The sequence below is a fragment of the Gymnoscopelus microlampas genome (assembly GCF_963454915.1).
Source record: "Gymnoscopelus microlampas genome assembly, chromosome: 8".
NCBI classification, from domain to species: Eukaryota; Metazoa; Chordata; class Actinopteri; order Myctophiformes; family Myctophidae; genus Gymnoscopelus; species Gymnoscopelus microlampas.
In genome coordinates, this window is record NC_139945.1 from 54757267 (window position 1) to 54776803 (window position 19537).

At 44.0% G+C, this 19537-nt stretch overlaps 2 protein-coding genes across 2 annotated transcripts in view; one reads left to right on the plus strand and one right to left on the minus strand.

Annotated features, from left to right (window-relative positions):
• Nucleotides 1-7262, plus strand: part of ccdc150 (coiled-coil domain containing 150) — a gene marked incomplete at both ends in the record, with an annotated part of 25085 nt that extends 17823 nt beyond the window's left edge. The window contains 4 exons of the mRNA XM_084064739.1: nucleotides 745-936; nucleotides 3582-3668; nucleotides 4993-5007; nucleotides 7128-7262. Of these exons, the coding sequence (XP_083920865.1) occupies nucleotides 745-936; nucleotides 3582-3668; nucleotides 4993-5007; nucleotides 7128-7262 (429 nt within the window). The remainder of the gene's footprint in view (nucleotides 1-744; nucleotides 937-3581; nucleotides 3669-4992; nucleotides 5008-7127) is intronic.
• Nucleotides 7263-7506: 244 nt separating this feature from the next.
• The window catches only part of ecel1 (endothelin converting enzyme-like 1), a 59484-nt gene continuing 47453 nt past the window's right edge, over nucleotides 7507-19537 (minus strand). The window contains exons 14-19 of the mRNA XM_084063926.1: nucleotides 14308-14375; nucleotides 13545-13669; nucleotides 13348-13413; nucleotides 12480-12575; nucleotides 12309-12385; nucleotides 7507-9090 (exon numbers count right to left, since the gene is read on the minus strand). Of these exons, the coding sequence (XP_083920052.1) occupies nucleotides 8991-9090; nucleotides 12309-12385; nucleotides 12480-12575; nucleotides 13348-13413; nucleotides 13545-13669; nucleotides 14308-14375 (532 nt within the window). The 3' untranslated portion in view covers nucleotides 7507-8990. The remainder of the gene's footprint in view (nucleotides 9091-12308; nucleotides 12386-12479; nucleotides 12576-13347; nucleotides 13414-13544; nucleotides 13670-14307; nucleotides 14376-19537) is intronic.

Genomic DNA, 19537 nt, shown 5'->3' on the forward strand with positions numbered 1-19537 from the left:
TATATCAGTGCTATCTATCACTACGATCTGTGAAAGTGAAACTGTTGTAGCCGCTACCCTCAGTGGCCCAAACTGACACTGAGTATCAGTTTAAGGCCAGCTTTGGGAATGTAGTGCGTTTGTGTACCGGAAGTTGAGAGCTGGTTAAGTCCCGGGAAAGACGCAATGTGATTGGCCAGTAGTCCCTTTGAGTGGCAGTTGGGCCAAACGCAGTCAGTGGGGCAAACGTAGTCCCCACCAAAATATTTACTATTCTGTCCCTATCGGTACATAACTCGGACGGCGCTGAGTCGACTAGCAGACCTTCGGCTGGTCGTCGCGGGCACTCGCGCCTGGAGGCGCTCGGGCGCGACTCCTCAGCCTCAAGGTCTGCTGAGTCGGCGCGCCTCCGTCATGGTCCAAAACTATACTTTATCGGCGAAAAAAGTAGTCCGCGGATGACTGAAAAAGTTTATCCCAAGTGGGAGTCCATCCCACACTCCCAGTGGTACTGGGTTGGGAGTCTAATGATTAGCGAGGTGCGCCACTGTGGTCGGTGCCGAGATTGGGTATTTTGGTTGTATTAGAATGTGACGTCTTAACTCTTCTATTGTAGAAGAAATAAGTCCCCGCCCGCGCCCCCGCCCAAAAGGGGCGGGGGCGCACCACACTTAGATAGCTGGCCAGTTTAAGGAGTTTGTTTTGACACAGCGTATATACCCCCCCTCCCCCCTGAATCTGTCTTTGACTCTTTACTGTCTCCAGCCGAAAAGGTCTCTTGAGGATTCGTCTGACAGGTCAGGTGACACGTCCAAGTCCAATCGGGTGCTGCGAAGGCGGGTGTCGGAGCTGGAGAAGCTGGTGTCCAATCAGAAAGCTCGTATCAGGTTGCAGACGAGCCAGCTGAGGCAGCACCTGGAGAACAGAGGCACTCTAGATGTTAGTCAGAATATCAAGGTAATGCTGTTACTTCACTATGTACATGTACGTGTTATACTTAATTTATTTATACTTTGTTGTACGACAGTACCACACTCTGAATTTGGCAGAGCTTGTTGCATGGGTATTTTCGGCGCACAACACAGTTGTATGACAACGTATTTACTCGACCACTGGCTGAAGACCCAGAAGTGCAGTGCGAGACATTTCTCTCAGGGTTAATCTAAAAATGAATGCCTAAGAGCGTGCACATCCAAAACTGAACCACAACTTGAAAAAAAAGAGAACTACTCTTTATCAGACGATGAAGATTGTGCCGCACAGAATGTCACATGCCTTGCAGTTCAAATTTATTGTGAATGGGAGCTAAACACAAACAACATGGATTGAGCGAAATAAATATGTGAATGGAAAAGAAAGTGGGGGAAATAATCTCTTATCTCTGTGGTTATTTATAAAAAGCACTATAACCCCCAAACTGTGCCGTACATGAGATAGAAAATGACCTCTCTCTCAATGGCATCTCGACTCATTAAGTGTTACAGCCCCACTCCGTCTTCCCAGCCCCGCAAAAACACCAGGAACCAAACAGTGTTGGGCTATATTACTTAGGAGAGTAATATATTACTTGTTACTTTTTACTCCTTTGAAAAGTAATAATATTACATTACTTATTACTTGGAATCAAGAGTAATATATTACATATGACTTTATATTACTTTTCCCCGCGGAAAGGTTAAAAAAATTCTTAACCTTTTCAACATATCTTACACCAGTCAATATTAATTAGCCAAAGTGCAAAGGGGGGGAGAGGAGCGGAGATATAGAGCAGTGGTTCTCAATCCTTTTCATGTCAAGGACCCCCAAATTGACACTTATTAGCCCACGGACCCCCATTTCAAAAGATATGCCAGGGACCCCCATAAGAGAAGATTTTTTACAGCTCTAGCAGTGATTCTCAACCATTTTAATTTCAAGGACCCCCAGTTTGACATGCATTAGGCTACAGACCCCCATTTAATGGCATTTCTATCACTTGGAGTGCAATTTATATTATAAAATCTATGTCAATTGAACTCTGAGAGTGTACAAATGGACCCGTTAGGGTCCATTTGTATATGTGGTCCAAATTCTATCCGAACGATATCTTATAAGTAAATTCCGTGCCTCAAAATAAACGAGTCGGCGCTCGCAAACGGGTCATGCGCTACGTCATAACTGTGCGCAGGCTGCGTGCTAAAAAGAACTGATCTGCAAGCTAAGAATCATCTCTGTTGACGTAGGTTGATAGCTTGTAGATCTGCTCTATTTTTTGCATGAAGCGACAACGCGCCTCTACGAGAGACGGAAAGAGAGTACATATTAAATGAATGAATGAGCAAAATAAATGACGCTCGTCATCAGTAATGAGTAACGAGGCCTTTTTTGACCCAGTAATATGGTATTATATTACTGTTTTAGCAGAATAATACCTTACTTTACTCGTCGGTACTGGGAAAAGTAATAATATTACAGTAATATATTATTTTTAATTCGTTACTGCCCAACACTGGAACCAAAGCACCAAAGACACCCTACCTATGCAAATGAAAGTAAATCATAGACAAAAACAGGCCTAACTCCTAACAAAAAGAAGCAGTGAGCAAAACAGTGCTCAACGACAAACTGTTGACTGGCCGTCTGGCTGGCAGGGGAGAGGAAAGCCCGCGGGAGCTGGGTAAAACTGGCCATAACTTGGATGCAGGCTGTGCACTTGGCATGCCGAAGTGCATCAGGCTGTCTAGCAAATGGTGACATGGCTGAAATAATTCCAGTCGATGCCAGTTTACCCCCCCCCCCCCCCCCCCCTGCCCTAATGGATGTTACCTTTCTTTGCACTTCAGGTAGACGGCACCATTGCACCACTATCCACACTGGAGAGTGAGAACTTTGTGTGTGTGCGGAGCCCAGGCATCACAGCAAGGTCTTTGAGAGCCAAACAGTATTCAGTTAAAAAAAAATGCTTCTCTGCTGTGGGGGACAGGAGTGCTCCTGTCATCGTAATTTACTCGCCTCCTTTAGCTCTTAATTTGAGGCAATGGACCAATCCTTATGTCCACTATTATGGACTCGGGCTTGAAAGCGCTTTCACGTGAAGTCCATGAGGGCTGTCACACTGTCAAATACATCAGGGCTCTGAGCGCAACCCTTTATCCACCCTTTCCACATGTCTGTCACATATAGACCATACATAAGCAGTGGTGGAAAAAGTACCGTACTCAAATTCTTTACTTAAGTAAAAGTACCAATACTGCAATATAAAAAAATACTCTGTTACAAGTAAAAGTCCAGAATTAAAAATGTACTTTAGTAAAAGTACAAAAGTATTGGCATCAAAATGTACTTAAAGTACCAAAAGTAAAAGTACTAAATATTTGAAAATAGACGATCTACAAGCTCACAACGCGTCGCGATGCGACGCGTTGTGAGCTTGTAGATATGAAGTCTGTGAAGCTTCCTGTCTCCTGACTCTTGGTACCCTAACTAAAACTGCAACAACCCACCTTTCATCTCCCAATCTCTTTAATCATTAATAATTGTCTTATCGTAACCTTGACTTCCCCCTCTGAATGTCTGAAACATTGTGTTAGTGAATAGTGAGTAAAGTCGTGTTATCTTGACAGAATCCGGAGGAGAGCTCCAGGAAGCTGCAGCGGGACGAAGACGAGGCCATCGGGAAGCCGCATGATGCCAGGATGGAGTCGCAGCAGGTAGAACGGATCTACACACCACATCAGCTTATTAACAACCCTTCTCTCCTCTCCTAGCTACCACCCCCACACACACACACACACACACACACACACACACACACACACACACACACACACACACACACACACACACACCTCTCCATGACTCTCCTTCACTCTTCTCAAGGCCCAGACGCATCAAACTGACTTTGTCACGACCACTATACCGACATCGGTTGTAAAGGTTTTTAAAAGTCGCTGACTGTTTGTGCTGTGTTCGTCTACATTATGTTTAACACCCGACTCTCTCACTCTCTGTCTCTCACACACCCAAACTGTTACGACCTTAATGTAGTCTAGAGGTTAAACAGGGGTAACACTACTATACTGCAAGTACCACAAATACAAAAAAACAACGGAAGTGTGTTTGTTTATTACCAACTGAAGTTAGGATTACAGAAACTGAATAGAAAACAAAATAAGGAAAGCATCATCTCTACCTTGCACTATCTTAGCAATAGGCTCTATTCACAGCAGCCATATTATGAAGACATTCACAGGTGTTACCAATGATACTAATGAAGGCTCTGTTCCATTCTGGTCAAACAGAGTCAGGGTGCTGATATTGTGCATGTTGGCTCACTGGAAACACTCTGTTACACCAGTGGGTCTACAGTTGGGGTCCAGGGACCCTCATGGGCTTCCAAATGGCCCCTTACGGGTGTGTAACTCTGAGAGTGTACAAACGGAACCAAATGGACCTGTAAGGGTCCATTTGGTTCCATTTGTACACTCTCAGAGTTAAGTTCAAGTTCAAGTTCAAGTATTTATTTGCCATTTCAAAACAAGTTTGATAGGAAATTGCCTTGGTAATTCCTCTCACATACAAGACAGCCCAAAAAAAACAACAACACAAAGAAGAAGAACAAAAAAACAACAGAACAGCAGGAACAATGTACGCTGCAGCTTTGGCATGTGTATACAGTACAGACAGTAGAAAGTGCAAGTATGTAGCATTTTAAAGTGCATATTTAAAGTGCATACCGTCTAGTACGTAGTGCAAGAGCGTCGTTAAGGTGCCTGATTGCTTGGAGGTATGTGCTGTCTCTAAAACGGGAGGTCCTACTCCCAATGCTGCCAAATCTCCTACCTGATGGGAGGAGATTGATAAGGTGATGGGCTGGATGTGAATGATCGGCTATGATTTTTTTTAGCCCTCTTCATCAGTCTAGTGGGATAGAGTGATGACAGCGATGGAAGACTCGAACCAATTATTCTAGCTGCCTGACGTGTAACCCTCTCCAACCGTGTCCTGTCCTGTGCGGTTGTGTTACCGTACCAGACAAGTATAGAAAAGGTAAGCACGCTCTCAATGACAGACCTATAGAAGTGTATCATGGCTGTTTTACTGACCTTGAACTTACTAAGCTGCCGCAAGAAGTAGAGACGCTGGTGGGATTTGCTGACCTTGAGGCTTGTGTTGAGTTCCCATGATAGGGATTCGTGGATGGTGGTTCCGAGGAACCGGAACGAGGAGACCCTCTCAACCTCTACTCCATTTATGGAGAGAGGAGGAAGGGAGGTTTTGTACTTCCTCCTAAAGTCGACAACAATCTCTTTGGTTTTTGAGATGTTAAGTATGAGATTGTGGTTCTCACACCACCTCACCAGGTCATCTATCTCCTTACGATAGCCTGATTCATCACTGTCTGTAATTTGGCCTACCACAGAGGTGTCATCTGCAAATTTAAACAACAGGACTGAGTTAGTGTGTGATTGACAGAAATAAGTGTAGACAGAATATAGAAAAGGAGATAGAACACAGCCCTGGGGGGCACCTGTGTTCAAAACCTTGGATTGTGAGATTAATTTGCCGACTTTGACAGCTTGTTTTCTGTCACTTAAAAAGTCATAAATCCATTTGCAAATGGACCACAAAAAAACCAGAACTCCGGGCAGCAGGATCCTATGCCCACTCACTGCAAGTTTGACTCACAGGTGCTTATCTCCTCTCTAACATAGTCTTATCCCTAAATGATCTCATCCACTGATTTTCCTTCCTGTGTTTGTTGCTAAAGGTTGTATTTTGGTCACAACCATGGTTTTTTGTTTTGTTTTTGTCATTTTAGCTAGTCGTAAAAAAACAGTTTTCCTTAAAAGCTCCTATTCATTCAGCCAAGTGGATACAAGCACACAGAGGCATTGATCTAGTAAATTAAACATATTCAGCAATTTAGCCCCAGAGTGTTTGAGCATTCACTGAGCGAGACCCTCTCTCATAGGACAAAGAGTTTTAGCCCATCATTATCTTATCAAATATTTAAGTCCTCCGCGGCTTTCATAAAGCCGCTTAGCTCTAAAAGCACTGCTGGCTGAGTGTTTGTCCCCTGTGAGGCTTTTTTATGAGCGGGGTATATTTTCAATTGCAGAGTGGATCTACTGCCATTCCCAAATGAATGCATGTGGCGGAGATTGTTTGGAGAGGGAGCGCACGCGGCCGGAATGCATAATGAGTTCTATCGAGCCGTTCCACTTCACAACGGACAGCCGGGGCTTTTTTTGAATTGCGGTTTAGTTCCACACAAGCATCATAAAACATAATTTATAAATCATACTCGGCCGCAGCAGAAAGACATAACAGAAGGTCACGCACCCGGGCCTGTGAATGTGTTTTGCGTCGTTGGAAGACGTTGCCCCTCGGCTACGGTTAACTGACCTCAGTGTGTGTCATCTTCTGTTCAATAATGATAATGAAGTTGTTGGCGCCGTCGTAGCCTACGGAGGCGGACCAAACAGGAGCCGACAGAGCGGAAGGGAAGCGGCTCTGCTGTTTGACAAACAGATTTGCCTCCAGGTGACAGTTATTACTTCCACTAAGCAAATCCCTGTGATTCACACCCGCTGGGATTACTATGTAAGGGGGGGGTTAGAGATGGATTAACCCCCCCTGAACTAATTAGACTGCGCTGTAAGTTAGGGAACTGGGGTCAGGTTGATAAAGAATTATTAGCCTGTTGATGGGGGGCTAATATTCTTTTTATATCCATCCCACAATGCAAAGCAGCTCGTATCGGCTTGTACTCTAGTGCAAGAGTTCCCAAATGTGTCATGCCAGGGACCCTCAAATAGCCCATGGCTATGGCTATTTGAGGCTATATATATATATATATATATATAATTATTATTATATCTTTTTTTCTTAATCTTTAATTTTCCTCTCTTTTCCAATTGCCTCTGGTGGCCGCGGCCCTCACTTTGAAAACCACTGCTCTAGTGCAGTCAGAGACTTGACGTCAGGCATGGTTGTACATATTTGACGGGATTGGCCATGCAGGGAACGGCCCAAACGGACACGTTTTGGTTCAGTTTCCCTGCCATCTTCACGCACCTGGTCCATTAGGAGACGATCCAGATCTCCTGTGCTTGCTGAGGATTGTCGTCAGGTTAATAAATGAGGTGTGTGATTCTTGTCCTCAGGCTCTGGGAGAAGGTGAGCCAGAGTGGGAGAGATGGACGTCCATCATCCAACGCTGGGAGGCAAAGAGAGAGCTGGCCCGCATCGCCGGCTGTTACAGGCCTGGACGCACACAGCTGCTCACGCAATCACCCTGACGCGCCTGGCTGGACGCACGCTCACACACACGGTTTTATTTCCAATAAAACCGGGACCCGCACAAGTCATGTTTTCCAAGCTACCGACCGTACCACGAACTCCAGGGAGACTCACACACACACACACACACACACAACATAACACAGTCACACACTAGTGATTCCACGTATTTATTCCAAACACTGAACACCAACAGATAGGAGATAGCAACCACATACAACCCAGCAGCTGCAGGTCAGAGGACTGTGTGTGCGTGAGAGAGATAGTTGAAAATGACTGTACTGAATGTCGAACCAGAGTGGTTTGTGGTTTTCGAACACTGTGGGGGGAACATGCGCTCTCATCAAATTGTACAATCATCGTATCGGCAATGGTTTCCAGCTGCACAAAAATAGCAATATTTTGTACCAGCAGAGTCTGCATACAAAAGTTAAATCTTCAAATAACACCGTACAAATGTATGTAGTGTAGTCAACGGTTGGCACACATTATGTACAGAATTGATTTTTTTGTTTGCCAGTGAATGGGAGCAGGGGAAATGACCATTCCCTTTCAGATTACTCAGTTCTCGTGTAGTTTGTCTGGGGTTAATGAGAGTTCATGGGGGAATGCAGGAAAATTAGTAAGTAATCTGGTTGAAGGGGGGAGACTTCGATTTCCAATCAAACTGGGGCCCACAAGTCGTGTTTCCAGGCATCCAACCATACCAGGAACTACAGAGTGAAAAACAGCCGTGCGGTCGGGGTACTCTAGATCAAAGGTTCAGTAACTTTTCCAAGTCCACTGGTGATGAATCTGTCAGTTCATCACTGTATCCAAAAGGAGTTGAATGTAAGAGACAGACAGGCAGACAACACCCTCCCTTTAGCATTTTGTGGCGTCATTACTTGCGACAAATCCTGAGGTAAAAGATCACAATGGAGTCACCTGTTTAAAAACAAACAAAACAAAACATGACAGATCTTAAAAAACATACAAACATTCACAGTATTTAGATGTCGGTGCAGAAAGACGTGGACGTTTCACCAGTGACCATTCCTCTTTTAACCACAAGAGGACAACGTTGCAACACAATGTCAGTTCCCAAAATAAAAACACTCTATAATGTTGGCAGGCAGAGGAGTGGTACTGACTCCAGTTCATTGTAAATCCATCTTTGTCCATCTTCATTTAGGCAGGAACATTTCCTCAAGTCCTCTCTGTCTCTTGTGTCCTTCAGTCCAGGGAAGCTTATTTTGCTTCCAATCCATATTCTGTTTTAGATAAGCAAGTTGACCGCTCCATCTTTGAGCTTATGCCACATACCACCATAATAATAATAGTAGTAATAATAATATTTGAAACGTATAATTTAATATAAGACGCTTATGTAACTTATACGCACAATGTACTATGTCTACATCATTTGAGATACAAAAATACATGATTTGAAAATAAATGCTAATCTAAACATAGACAAATATTTATAATCAAATGGCATGTAAATGTAACATGTAGTTTGATAATGATGCTTGCTAACTGTGTTTCCTACTGACCAATAATATTAAATAAAGATTGCGCTGTCTTGTACGTGTGGGAAATGAGGAGTTACAGTATGCACATCCAGCACGGAGATGAAACAGGACGAAAAACTAAAGACAGAACCGGTCATCCGAGACAGGAAGTGGACGAGGAGGAGGCTGTGAAGGTGTCAAAGGTCAGCCCGGGCGTGGTCCAGCGTGCAGAGGTCACCATACGGAGCACTTGTCCACAGGGTGCATGGGTGACCCCTTGGGACAGTGGAACACACGGGCAAACTCATCAAACTGAGACACGCTGCCAATCACCCTGCAGGAGACAGTGAACACATGTTACTGTGGAGAAACATAGCAGGGCAGGGCGATATGCTGAAAATACATAATCCAAAGTGATACGATGAATATATGGGGAGACCAAGGATTAAACTTGTGTGTGAGGTGTGTAGACCATTGGTTCTCAAAGTGGGGTCCGGGGACCCTCAGGGGTCCTTGGGGGGGGTACCAGGGGGTCCCGAGCAAAATGTGTTAATAAAGCGTCAGAAAATGTTCTCCCCGTGTCTCCTAGGGTAGGTACCCTCACAAAAAACATGCAGTAATCCTGGTCACTATACTGCCTCCCCCTGGCCAGCCTGATGGAGGGGAAGGGAACTGGTTGGAATAACGTGTTCCTTCCACGCGCTACGTCCAACCAGGGAAACTCCCCCCTGTCAGGTGACAAGAAGGTCAGTTGGCTCTCATGCATTGAAGGAGGCATGAGCTCGGCCCTGGCCTCCCTAGGTTGGCAGAGGCAAGGTAGTGCCCAGGATTACACGCTTAGGCATTGGCACTGGGTGAAAAAATAGGGGTTACAAAATCGTGGGATAAAAATTTAGATAAAAAAATAAAATAAAGCGTCAGAATCATTTTAACCCCTTTATCCATGTTTCATTCTTTGGCTATTCAAAAATAGCAGATATACAAGCTCATAGCGCGGCGCAGAGTGACGCTTGTAGATCTACTATGAGCTTGTAGATCTACCATTTTCGATAAATCTTGAACATTTGTGCAAACCTTTGAATATATATTTTTTTAAAGCGAACATTTGTAACTCAAATTTTTGCTTCTGGGGGGTCCCTGGAACAAAATATTTTGAGATGGGGGTCCGCGGCCAAATACATATCATTTTGGGGGTCCTTGACACAAAAAGGTTTGAGAACCCCTGGTGTAGACGGCTGTCGGTTGTATTGAGGCATTGCTCACCGACTGAGTCAATTCAGTGGTTTGTCACACGTCGATAGAGACTTACTTGCGAGGTCTAATAGCATGGAGCCCACAGCAAAAGTGCCCACATTGGTGAGTAGCCTACTTGAACAGAACTGACAGGCCGCTGGGCCAATTTTTCTCATTCTAGCTATTGATAATAGATATTGCTCATTGGCGGGGTCCAAAACGACATGATGGCTGTCACCTGTGGAATGGTGCTGAACTCTGTGCTGCCGCTGGTTGCATGCACGCACTATAGTGTTGTTTATCGTTTTAACTAATCGTCAACATTAAATGAGACCGGAAAGTACCCAATATCTATTAACCCATTAAGACCTGAAGCCGATTCTACATGTCTCCTAAATCTCAGCAGTATTCTTAAAAACCTGTGTTTCTATATCAGTGGTGCTCAATCTTCTTCATGTCAAGGACCCCCAAAATTATATGTATTTGGCCACGGACCCCATAAAAATATTTTGTTCCAGGGAAGCAAAGATTTGAGTTAAAAATGTTCGCTTTAAAAATATATATATTCAAAGATTTGCACACATTTTCACGATTTTTCAAAAATAGCAGATCTAATGTACAAGCTCATAGCGCGGCACTCTGTGCCACGCTATGAGCTTGTAGATCTGCAATTTTTGAATAGCCCAAAGTGTAAATTAATGCGTTTTAGCTCAAATCTAAAAATGACACAGTTCAAGGTCTTAATGGGTTAAATGAGAGCGAAAAATACCCAATGTCTATTAAATGACAGCGAAATAAACCCAATGTCTATTAAATGAGAGTGAAATAATCCCACTGTCTATGTCCTGTGACCCTAACCATCTTTTTGTTTTCCCATGATTTCTGAAATAATTTGAATTCATGTGAATGTACAGTATAAATGCTGTAAGCCCCTGCAGTTAAGCATGATGCAGGCATGTTCACGTGTTTAGCTAATGTCAAGCCCAAGTTCTAGCTCCATAACAGCCGACTGTCTGTGCTGTACGCAGAGTGCTTGCATTCAGCAACCTTTCCCACACCTTTCATCAGACTGATCCACTGACTTATAGTCAGTCTATGGTAGTCAGGACGGTGTGTACTGGCTGCTTAATAGGAAGGTGAGAACAGGATTAAGCTGATTCCATTGACTACAAATGAGAGAGCAACACTTTTTTTATAATTTGAGCACACAAATTAATTCAAGGGCACTAATTATCAAATTACTCACTGACACCAAACAACTTTCCAAAGCAAAATGTGAATATTAAAGTCAGATAAAATGTATCATTTTAATCAAGCATTAGCATCCCTCCTGCCCACATTTTATGAACATCTCGGACGGAAATTCATACAGTAGGTGGAACAAAAGCTGTGTATATTGCTTATAATGAGGCAGATGTAGCTTTTAACATTTCTGTTAAATATTGTAACATTCATTTACAGCTCTCATGCAGATTTGACGAGCTCTTGATAATAGATAGGGTTTCCATGACTACCAGGGACGCGGGAAGTACTTTAGAGCAAGGGGTGCTGGTAAACGGGACACATGCACGTGCATGGGTCCCTCATGCGCGCGCGCGATTTTTTTCGGGTTTCCCGCGGATAAAGTTACTTTTTTTGTTACTTTATTTCGGTTTTAGGGTTAGGGTTAGGGTTGGATTAGGGTTATGTGATTTAATTCTTTTGGGGGAGCCGCGCCCACCGGAGAAAATCTCTCACACACACACACACGCACGCCTTCAGCCTTTTTTTTTTTTTCCCCTCACAACGGCAGGGGGTGCTGCAGCACCCTCAGCACCCCACTTCCCGCGTCCCTGATGACTACCACCTGTACATGTAAAATGTGCAATGTGACAGCCTTGTAAGCTGTACTTTGTGTGTGTGTGTGTGTGTGTGTAGGTGTGCTCCAGCCTAACTATAGTAATTGCAGTAGTTGTATTAACCCATTAAGACCTGGAACTGTGTCATTTTTAGATTTGAGCTAAAAAGCATTATTTTACACTTTGGCTATTCAAAAATAGCAGATATACAAGCTCATAGCGTGGCACCGAGTGCCGCGCTATGAGCCCTAGGGGGGTCCGCGGCCAAATACATATCATTTTGTGGGTCCTTGACATGAAAAAGATTGAGCACCACTGATATAGAAACATACGTTTTTCAGAAAACTGTTGGGATTTAGGAGACATGTAGAATCGGCTTCAGGTCTCAATGGGTTGATTAATTCTAATACGGCCTGTGTTTGCGCGTGCGTGCATGCATGCGTACGTACGTACGTGTGTGTGTGTGTGTGCGTGCGTGTACCTATAGTGCTCTGGTGCATGTTTGTCGGTTAGCAGCTGCAGGTAGATAGACTGAGATCTCCTCTTCATGCACCAGTTCTGATGAGACAGAGAACAATCAATCAGCCATTAAAACGCCTCCATTCATCTGCTGTTGATCTGCTGCATCGTGGAACACAGTCAGAGCTGGTACCTGTGCAAAGGCAATGAAGAGGAGCTGCTCATGGGTGTATTTAAGGCCGGGCAGGGGTCTCTCTGGACCATGTTCCCTCACCCACTTCTGATATGCCTGGAGAGAGAGAGAGAGAGAGAGAGAGAGAGAGAGAGAGAGAGAGAGAGAGAGAGAGAGAGAGAGAGAGAGAGAGAGAGAGAGAGAGAGAGAATGGACAAACGCAAATCATGAAGGGACAGAACACCAACAAATTCAGATGCATTCTCACTTCTCAGAAATGTGACACGTTGTGAGCTTGTAGTGTTTTTGGTGAGGATATTTTGTGCAGAGGGGGGGGGGGGCTAGTGTAGACCCCTGGGGGACACGTTATATAGGATTGAAGTGGTTAACCCATTGAGACCTGAAGCCGATTCTACATGTCTCCTAATATAAATCTCAACAGTATTCTCAAAAACGTATGTTTCTATATCAGTGGTGCTCAATCTTTTTCATGTCAAGGACCCCCAAAATTATATGTATTTGGCAGCGGACCCCCATCAAAATATGTTGTTCCAGGGACTACCCAGAAGCAAAGATTTGATTTAAAAATGTTTGCTTTAAAAATATATATTCAAAGATTTGCACACATTTTCACGATTTTTTCAAAAATAGCAGATCTACAAGCTCGTAGCGCGGCACTCGGTGCCGCGCTACGAGCTTGTAGATCTGCTATTTTTGAATAGCCCAAAGTGTAAAATAATGCTTTTTAGCTCAAATCTAAAAATGACACAGTTCCAGGTCTTAATGGGTTAAGTGGGTAAATGTGCCACTCCACCACTGTAGCCTAGTTTGGTAAACATGTGCACCAGCACCGAACAGATAGATGGTTCTCATGGGATGTTATACTTACGTAGTAAGACAGCTTGAGACCTCCCATGTCAGCTATGTTCTCGCCCAGAGTCAGACGACCATTCACCTGAACAGAGGGGGAGAAGGAAAAGCACCAATAATGTTAACCACGCTCCACTTTTTACTCTAGACATAGGATTTTGAGGAGCTGTGTGTGTGCGTGCGTGCGTGCGTGCGTATGTGTTGCATGTAACCCACCATCTGGTTGTACACGGTGAAGTTGTCGTACAGCTTGACGATGCACTCGGCTCTCTTCTGGAACTTCCTGTACGAGTCCTCCGTCCACCACTGCTTGAGGTTGCCGTGGCGATCGTACTGGCCCCCTAGGGACATGAACCATTGCATCACTAAGATGAGGAGCAAGAGGCGGGGGTCCAGGGTTAGGATGATGACAGGGTGGAATATCACACACTAAAAACAGCTGCTCTGTGAATTTTCTTTTTCAGCCAGTCAGTGATCAGTCACCAGTGGCGGGCCATGGGGATATTGCAAGTGGGCCCCCAAATAATTGTCAAAACGCAAATTAATTTTATATATATATATATAACAGTTTGATGATAATAAAACATTAATATTAAAAAGATCTTAATTTAAAGTATACAACGTTAGTTCCATTGCTCCAAGCCAGAACACTCGATCGATTGATGGATCATTAACCCATTGAGACCTGAAGCCGATTCTACATGTCTCCTAAATCAAAAACACAGTTTTCTGAAAAACGTGTGTTTCTATATCAGTGGTGCTCAATCTTTTTCACGTCAAGGACACCCAAAATAATATGTATTTGGCCGCAGACCCCCATCAAAATATTTTGTTCCAGGGACCCCCCATGTTCGCTTTAAAAATATATATATATTCAAAGATTTGCACACATTTTCACTATTTTTCAAAAATAGCAGATCTACAAGCTTGTAGCGCGGCACTTGGTGCCGCGCTATGAAATAGTTGTTGTCATTCTTACCCCAGTCATCATATCCATGAGTCAGCTCATGGCCTATAATGGCTCCTATCCCTCCATAGTTCAGAGACCTGAAGGCAGCAAAGAGAACAGTGGATTACTACTATAACAATAATATACAGTACACCGCTCTGCACATCAGATACAAAACGAAAACTGATGATATAATACCTACACGCACTGGATAATGAGTCTGTTTTGTATAAAGAATGTGGGTGATTTCTTCTGGACAGAAGAAACAGACTCATGATGACAAGTCAAACTGACCACATCATCAGCTTTCTCAACCGCAAGGTTGGTGCCCTGTGCTGCGCTGCTTTTATCCGCCAGATTGGGACGTTCATGGCATATGTTGCACCATTGCGGTGCGTTCATCATCGGTGACGAGTGCCTCTAACGGCCGCTGCTGGCTGCGTGCAGTGAGCTGCGATGCGAGGCAACACTCACACAATCACGTGCATCATGCGTCCACTCCCCCTGCGCCTAATGGCTGTACATGGGGCCGACGCGTGCTTTAGCGTGATTGTGTGAGTGTGGCTTCAGGAAGTAAATTCCTAGCCTCGATCTCCAGGCTTTTATTTTTTAGTTTTGCTCAAAAATAAAAGCTTGGAAATTCCTGTCCCAGCTGTTGGTACGCAAAAGCGCGTCGTCTGATGTGCCGCGCATTATTAATTTTGGGTGCGCATGCGCACCTGCGCACCAGTTATGTGCACCCCTGCTTATGTCATGATGTTCTTGCTGCAGTGACTTCTGCTCTGCATTTGTCTCCCCCACCTATTAACAAATCCCCCATTTGTTTCATCACCCCAAACTCTGGGTGTGCCTGTGTGTCCTTGACCCCAGGCTGGCTCTGTGTGTGTGTGTGTGTGTGTGTGTGTGTGTGTGTGTGTGTGTGTGTGTGTGTGTGTGTGTGTGTGTGTGTGTGTGTGTGTGTGTGTGTGTGTGTGTGTGTGTGTGTGTGTGGTCTACTCAGCCCATGCAGAGGCACAGAGCAATGGGAGAGCAGGAGCAGGGCTATTCGTAAAGCTACGCCTGGAAATAACTTTCTGACAGTTAGTCGATACGCTGCTTCTCAGTGACCGCTGCTCGCTCTCTGAACTAAATGCCTGATTGAAGCTTCATTATACTCAATGTGATAGAGCACTGTGTGTGTGTGTGTGTGTGTGTGTGTGTGTGTGTGTGTGTGTGTGTGTGTGTGTGTGTGTGTGTGTGTGCGTGTGCGTGTGCGTGTGTGTGTGTGTTGGGGGGAGGGGGAGGGGGGTGGGCATTATGGAAGATGAGGACCAGTGCAGTAATTTAGTAATCTCCTGAGGATAGTCACGTAGACGGACGTATGGACGGACGAGCACACATTACATACACACAAAGGGACACGTAGGCTGTATGATCAAACACACAGTTAAATACTGTAATTAATATTGATAAGTATTAATGACAGGAAGCAGTGGTCACCACTGATTAAGATGTAGAAGTGGACACTGAATACATGGACTGCTAGCTTGTTATATTAATGAGGTGTGTGTGTGTGTGTGTGTGTGTGTGTGTGTGTGTGTGTGTGTGTGTGTGTGTGTGTGTGTGTGTGTGTGTGTGTGTGTGTGTGTGTGTGTAGGTTGAACGCAGAGAAAGGTAGCAATCATGTATGGAATAACCTTGACAATACACATCATTAGTGAGCAGTTATTCATGTATGGAATCATGTTCACAATACACAGAATAATGTGCATTCATAATTCACATTTAACAAAGGGAATACTGAGCAGAAAAAAATGCTGTTTGTTTATGTTTGCTGCATAATCCATAACAGTTATTTAAAGCTCAATTACAGTTTATTGCACTTTCAAAATAAGTCACTGGACTCACTTTTTATGTTCGGCATTTTTATACCTAATTGAAGCCCCCCGGAGGAAGGGTTCTGTTGTCTTCTATTGCAATTTATTTATTTTGATAGCTTTTCCTCTTTCCCCGTCATGTTTAAATCCAGTTCAGACCAAAACAATGAAGTACGTAGAGGCAGAAAAGGTATCCATGACAACGGATATCAAGGTTCCCTCAGGCTGTCCAATCATAAAGCCTGACAAAGTACCATGGTGTCTTTCTGGAGGTGTGCAACATTGACATTTTGTTCTGATTAAAATATGTCATTGTTGTTGAGCGTCACTTGTTGAACTAGTCGTACACTAGGGGAAAGGAACTGGTTGGAATAACGTGTTCCTTGTTAGCTTGTTAGCTCGCATGCATTGAAGGAGGCATGAGCTCGGCTCTGGGCTCTCCCTAGGCTGGCTATTACTTAGACAATAGGGCAAGCAAGGCTGACGTCACTCCGTGGCTGCGGCTTGCCCCGCCCCTGGTCGGTGGGGTCGATATCTCCCTTCACTCAGGGGCGGACTGGCCAATTGGCGTACCGCGCAAATGCCCGGTTGGTCGTTTTTTTTTTTTTTGAAAAATATTTTCGCTCCCGTTTTAGGATTATTACAGTAATTTCTGGGTCGCGCGGGCCAATTATTAGTTACATTAATGTTTGGGCTGGGATGCTTTCCAGCAGGGGCCTCAGTGCAGCTGCAGAGTTCATTTGCAGGGCTGGGCTGAAACAGTGAACCCCCCCCCCCCCCCCCCGTTGACAAAACGGCCCGGGGGGGGGTTCGGACCAAAATGCCAGGGCTGAATTTTTGTCCCAGTCCGGCCCTGCCTTCACTCGGAGGTTCGCTAGTAGTAGCCTGCTAGTTGGTGCTCTTTCAGCATTGTTTCGCAAAAATTGGAATGAATTGTTGTATGAAAAACTGTTCCACGGCTTCTCACCATCGACGAGGTGAGAATAAAGGGGCTAAAATGGACAACGGACTAACTTTTCACCGCATTCCCAAATGGAAGCCAGCCAGGTCTCCGACGTAACAAAGAGACGATGCACGGCTTGGTTGTCTGACAGCCCAGATGACAGAAAAAGACGTGGAAGAAACTATACTATACGCAACTAGTACCATACATTACCATATATAATTAAATGGTAGGGTACCCATCACTCTGATGCATAAACCTAGTCTGGGAGGCTTCGGCTCAAAGCCTGAACAACAGGGGCACGGCCACTGCGTTCTGATTCAAATCAACAGCCAATGAAGAAAAGGGGGCGGGATCCACATGCAGTGGGTGTTGCATGTAAATAGGGAAATAGAGATATTGCGGCCGCCATCGTTGTGTACTGCTGTTTGCCTCTCGTCGGATTGTTTAGACGAGTTGCACAGCTCTCATACCGGTAAGAGGCGTGTCCGCTCAGATTCTGAGTGTAAGTTACATCCCGCCCACAAATACCAGGGCTCTGGCCCAGAAGTTCCTTGCCTGTCCCGTTTGTATGCGAGAGCTGGCGAAAACTTCTGGGAACTCAGATTAGCATAAACCTAGCCTGCTGGTTCCAAACAGGCAGGACATGAAAATCCTTGACAAAGTTGTCCGAGCGTGCTGTGATCTGACTGAACTTGTGCACCAGTGTGGTTCTGAAACTGGATGATGAGTAGCCTGCTGATTTTATTTTTAATAGTACCCCTCTGCATAGTAAAAGCAGACATGAGGTTATGCTCTGTAGCTAAATTATCTGTTCCTTTTTTATGTACATAGTAACCTGTACATGTTTTCAAATAAAAGACATAGAGTCGTTCTACATAAAATGATTATATGCAAATAGAAGCGCATTATTTCACATGGCTAAAATGCATAGGCCATTCTATCATTATGCAGTGCTTTCATTCGATGCAAATATAACCGAATCCTGATGATGATGGCTCGGGTCAGTTGCCTCACCCGTTAATGATGACATTATAATATGGATGGGCAGAGACCATTTTACTCCTCTTTGAGCCTGATGAGTTTCCTTTTTTTATACACATAGTAACCTGTAAATGTACCGTGTTTTCAAATAAAAGACACTTTCATGTGACGTTGACTTACAGTGGTAATAAAAATGTAGGTAAAAAAAAAAAAAGAGTAACTTAAAACTATGTAACTTTCCTCTTCCTCCCCGGATTTGAATCCAGGTCTCCTGCACAAGTGCTGACATTTTTACCATTGAGCTAATAGAGCCTGCCTGCTTGTTCAGCGGATGAATTGAATCTTGACCTACTGGTCAAAATTTGTGTCAAACCAGAAACAGGATCGTGCCAAAGGTCAAAGGTCATGTCTCACCTAGACACAGGATCTAACTGTCTCAATAAAAGAACAGGGAGACTAAATACAAGCACCCTAATTGTGTAAGTTATATTGTATTAACATACTCTACCTACATACAGATTGGACAAAATTACATTTTATTCATTAAAGGGGCTACACCATGAATTAAAAAAAAAAATATTATATATAAATATTGCCCCCTAATACGTTGCAAACAGGTTGTAAGCCTAAAAAAAATCCAGATATTTTTTCTCACAATCTGACTGTCTGTCATTCCAAGCTTTTTCAGCTGCAATACCAAAACGTCCTATTGGGCAGGGGGGAGCTACTGAGCAATTCTGTCTGGCCATCGTCAATGCAAAAGCTGTGCAAGTGACATCACTTGCACAGCCATTCTGAAATGGCCTGTTCAGACACGCCCATTCAGGAAATCCATGAAATGAGCATGAATGACTGAATGTTAAAAAAAAATATTTTTTTGGGTACAAGAGACACTGGGGAGCCCAAAAAATACTAAAAACCTAAAAAAAAATGAAATTCATGGTGTAGCCCCTTTAAAAGAAAGTTACATAGTGCCGCTTTAATGTTATTCTGTCAGGACCCCTTTCGTCAAAACAAAATATATTATTTGCATATGAAAACAGTAATTTAGCTAACATAATTAAGCATGTATTATGTTTGGCAGCATGGCTCTGTTGTGGGACCTCCTTGCCCTTCTATGTGCATAATGTACATGGAATGCCACAGGCGGGGAAAACAGCAAGCTAATCAATGACAGAGTTACAGCTGAGCGTCAGCTGATAGGGGACTTGGCAGGGATCAGCTGTCACTCAGCGGGTGAAGCAAGACAGGAGTATGATACTATCATGCTGCTCTATACAGAGATACAGAGAAAATCCTGAGTGATGAATTAACTCAGACTTTTGTTGTCAGTACTAAAATAAGTACTTAGGCTATTTGAAATTAGCCGATCTACAAGCTATCTACAAGCTCACAACAAGCTCACAACAAGCTCACAACAAGCTCTCAATAGGCTCTATGCACAGCAGCCATTTTGGAGAAAAAATGGGCCTCTTCT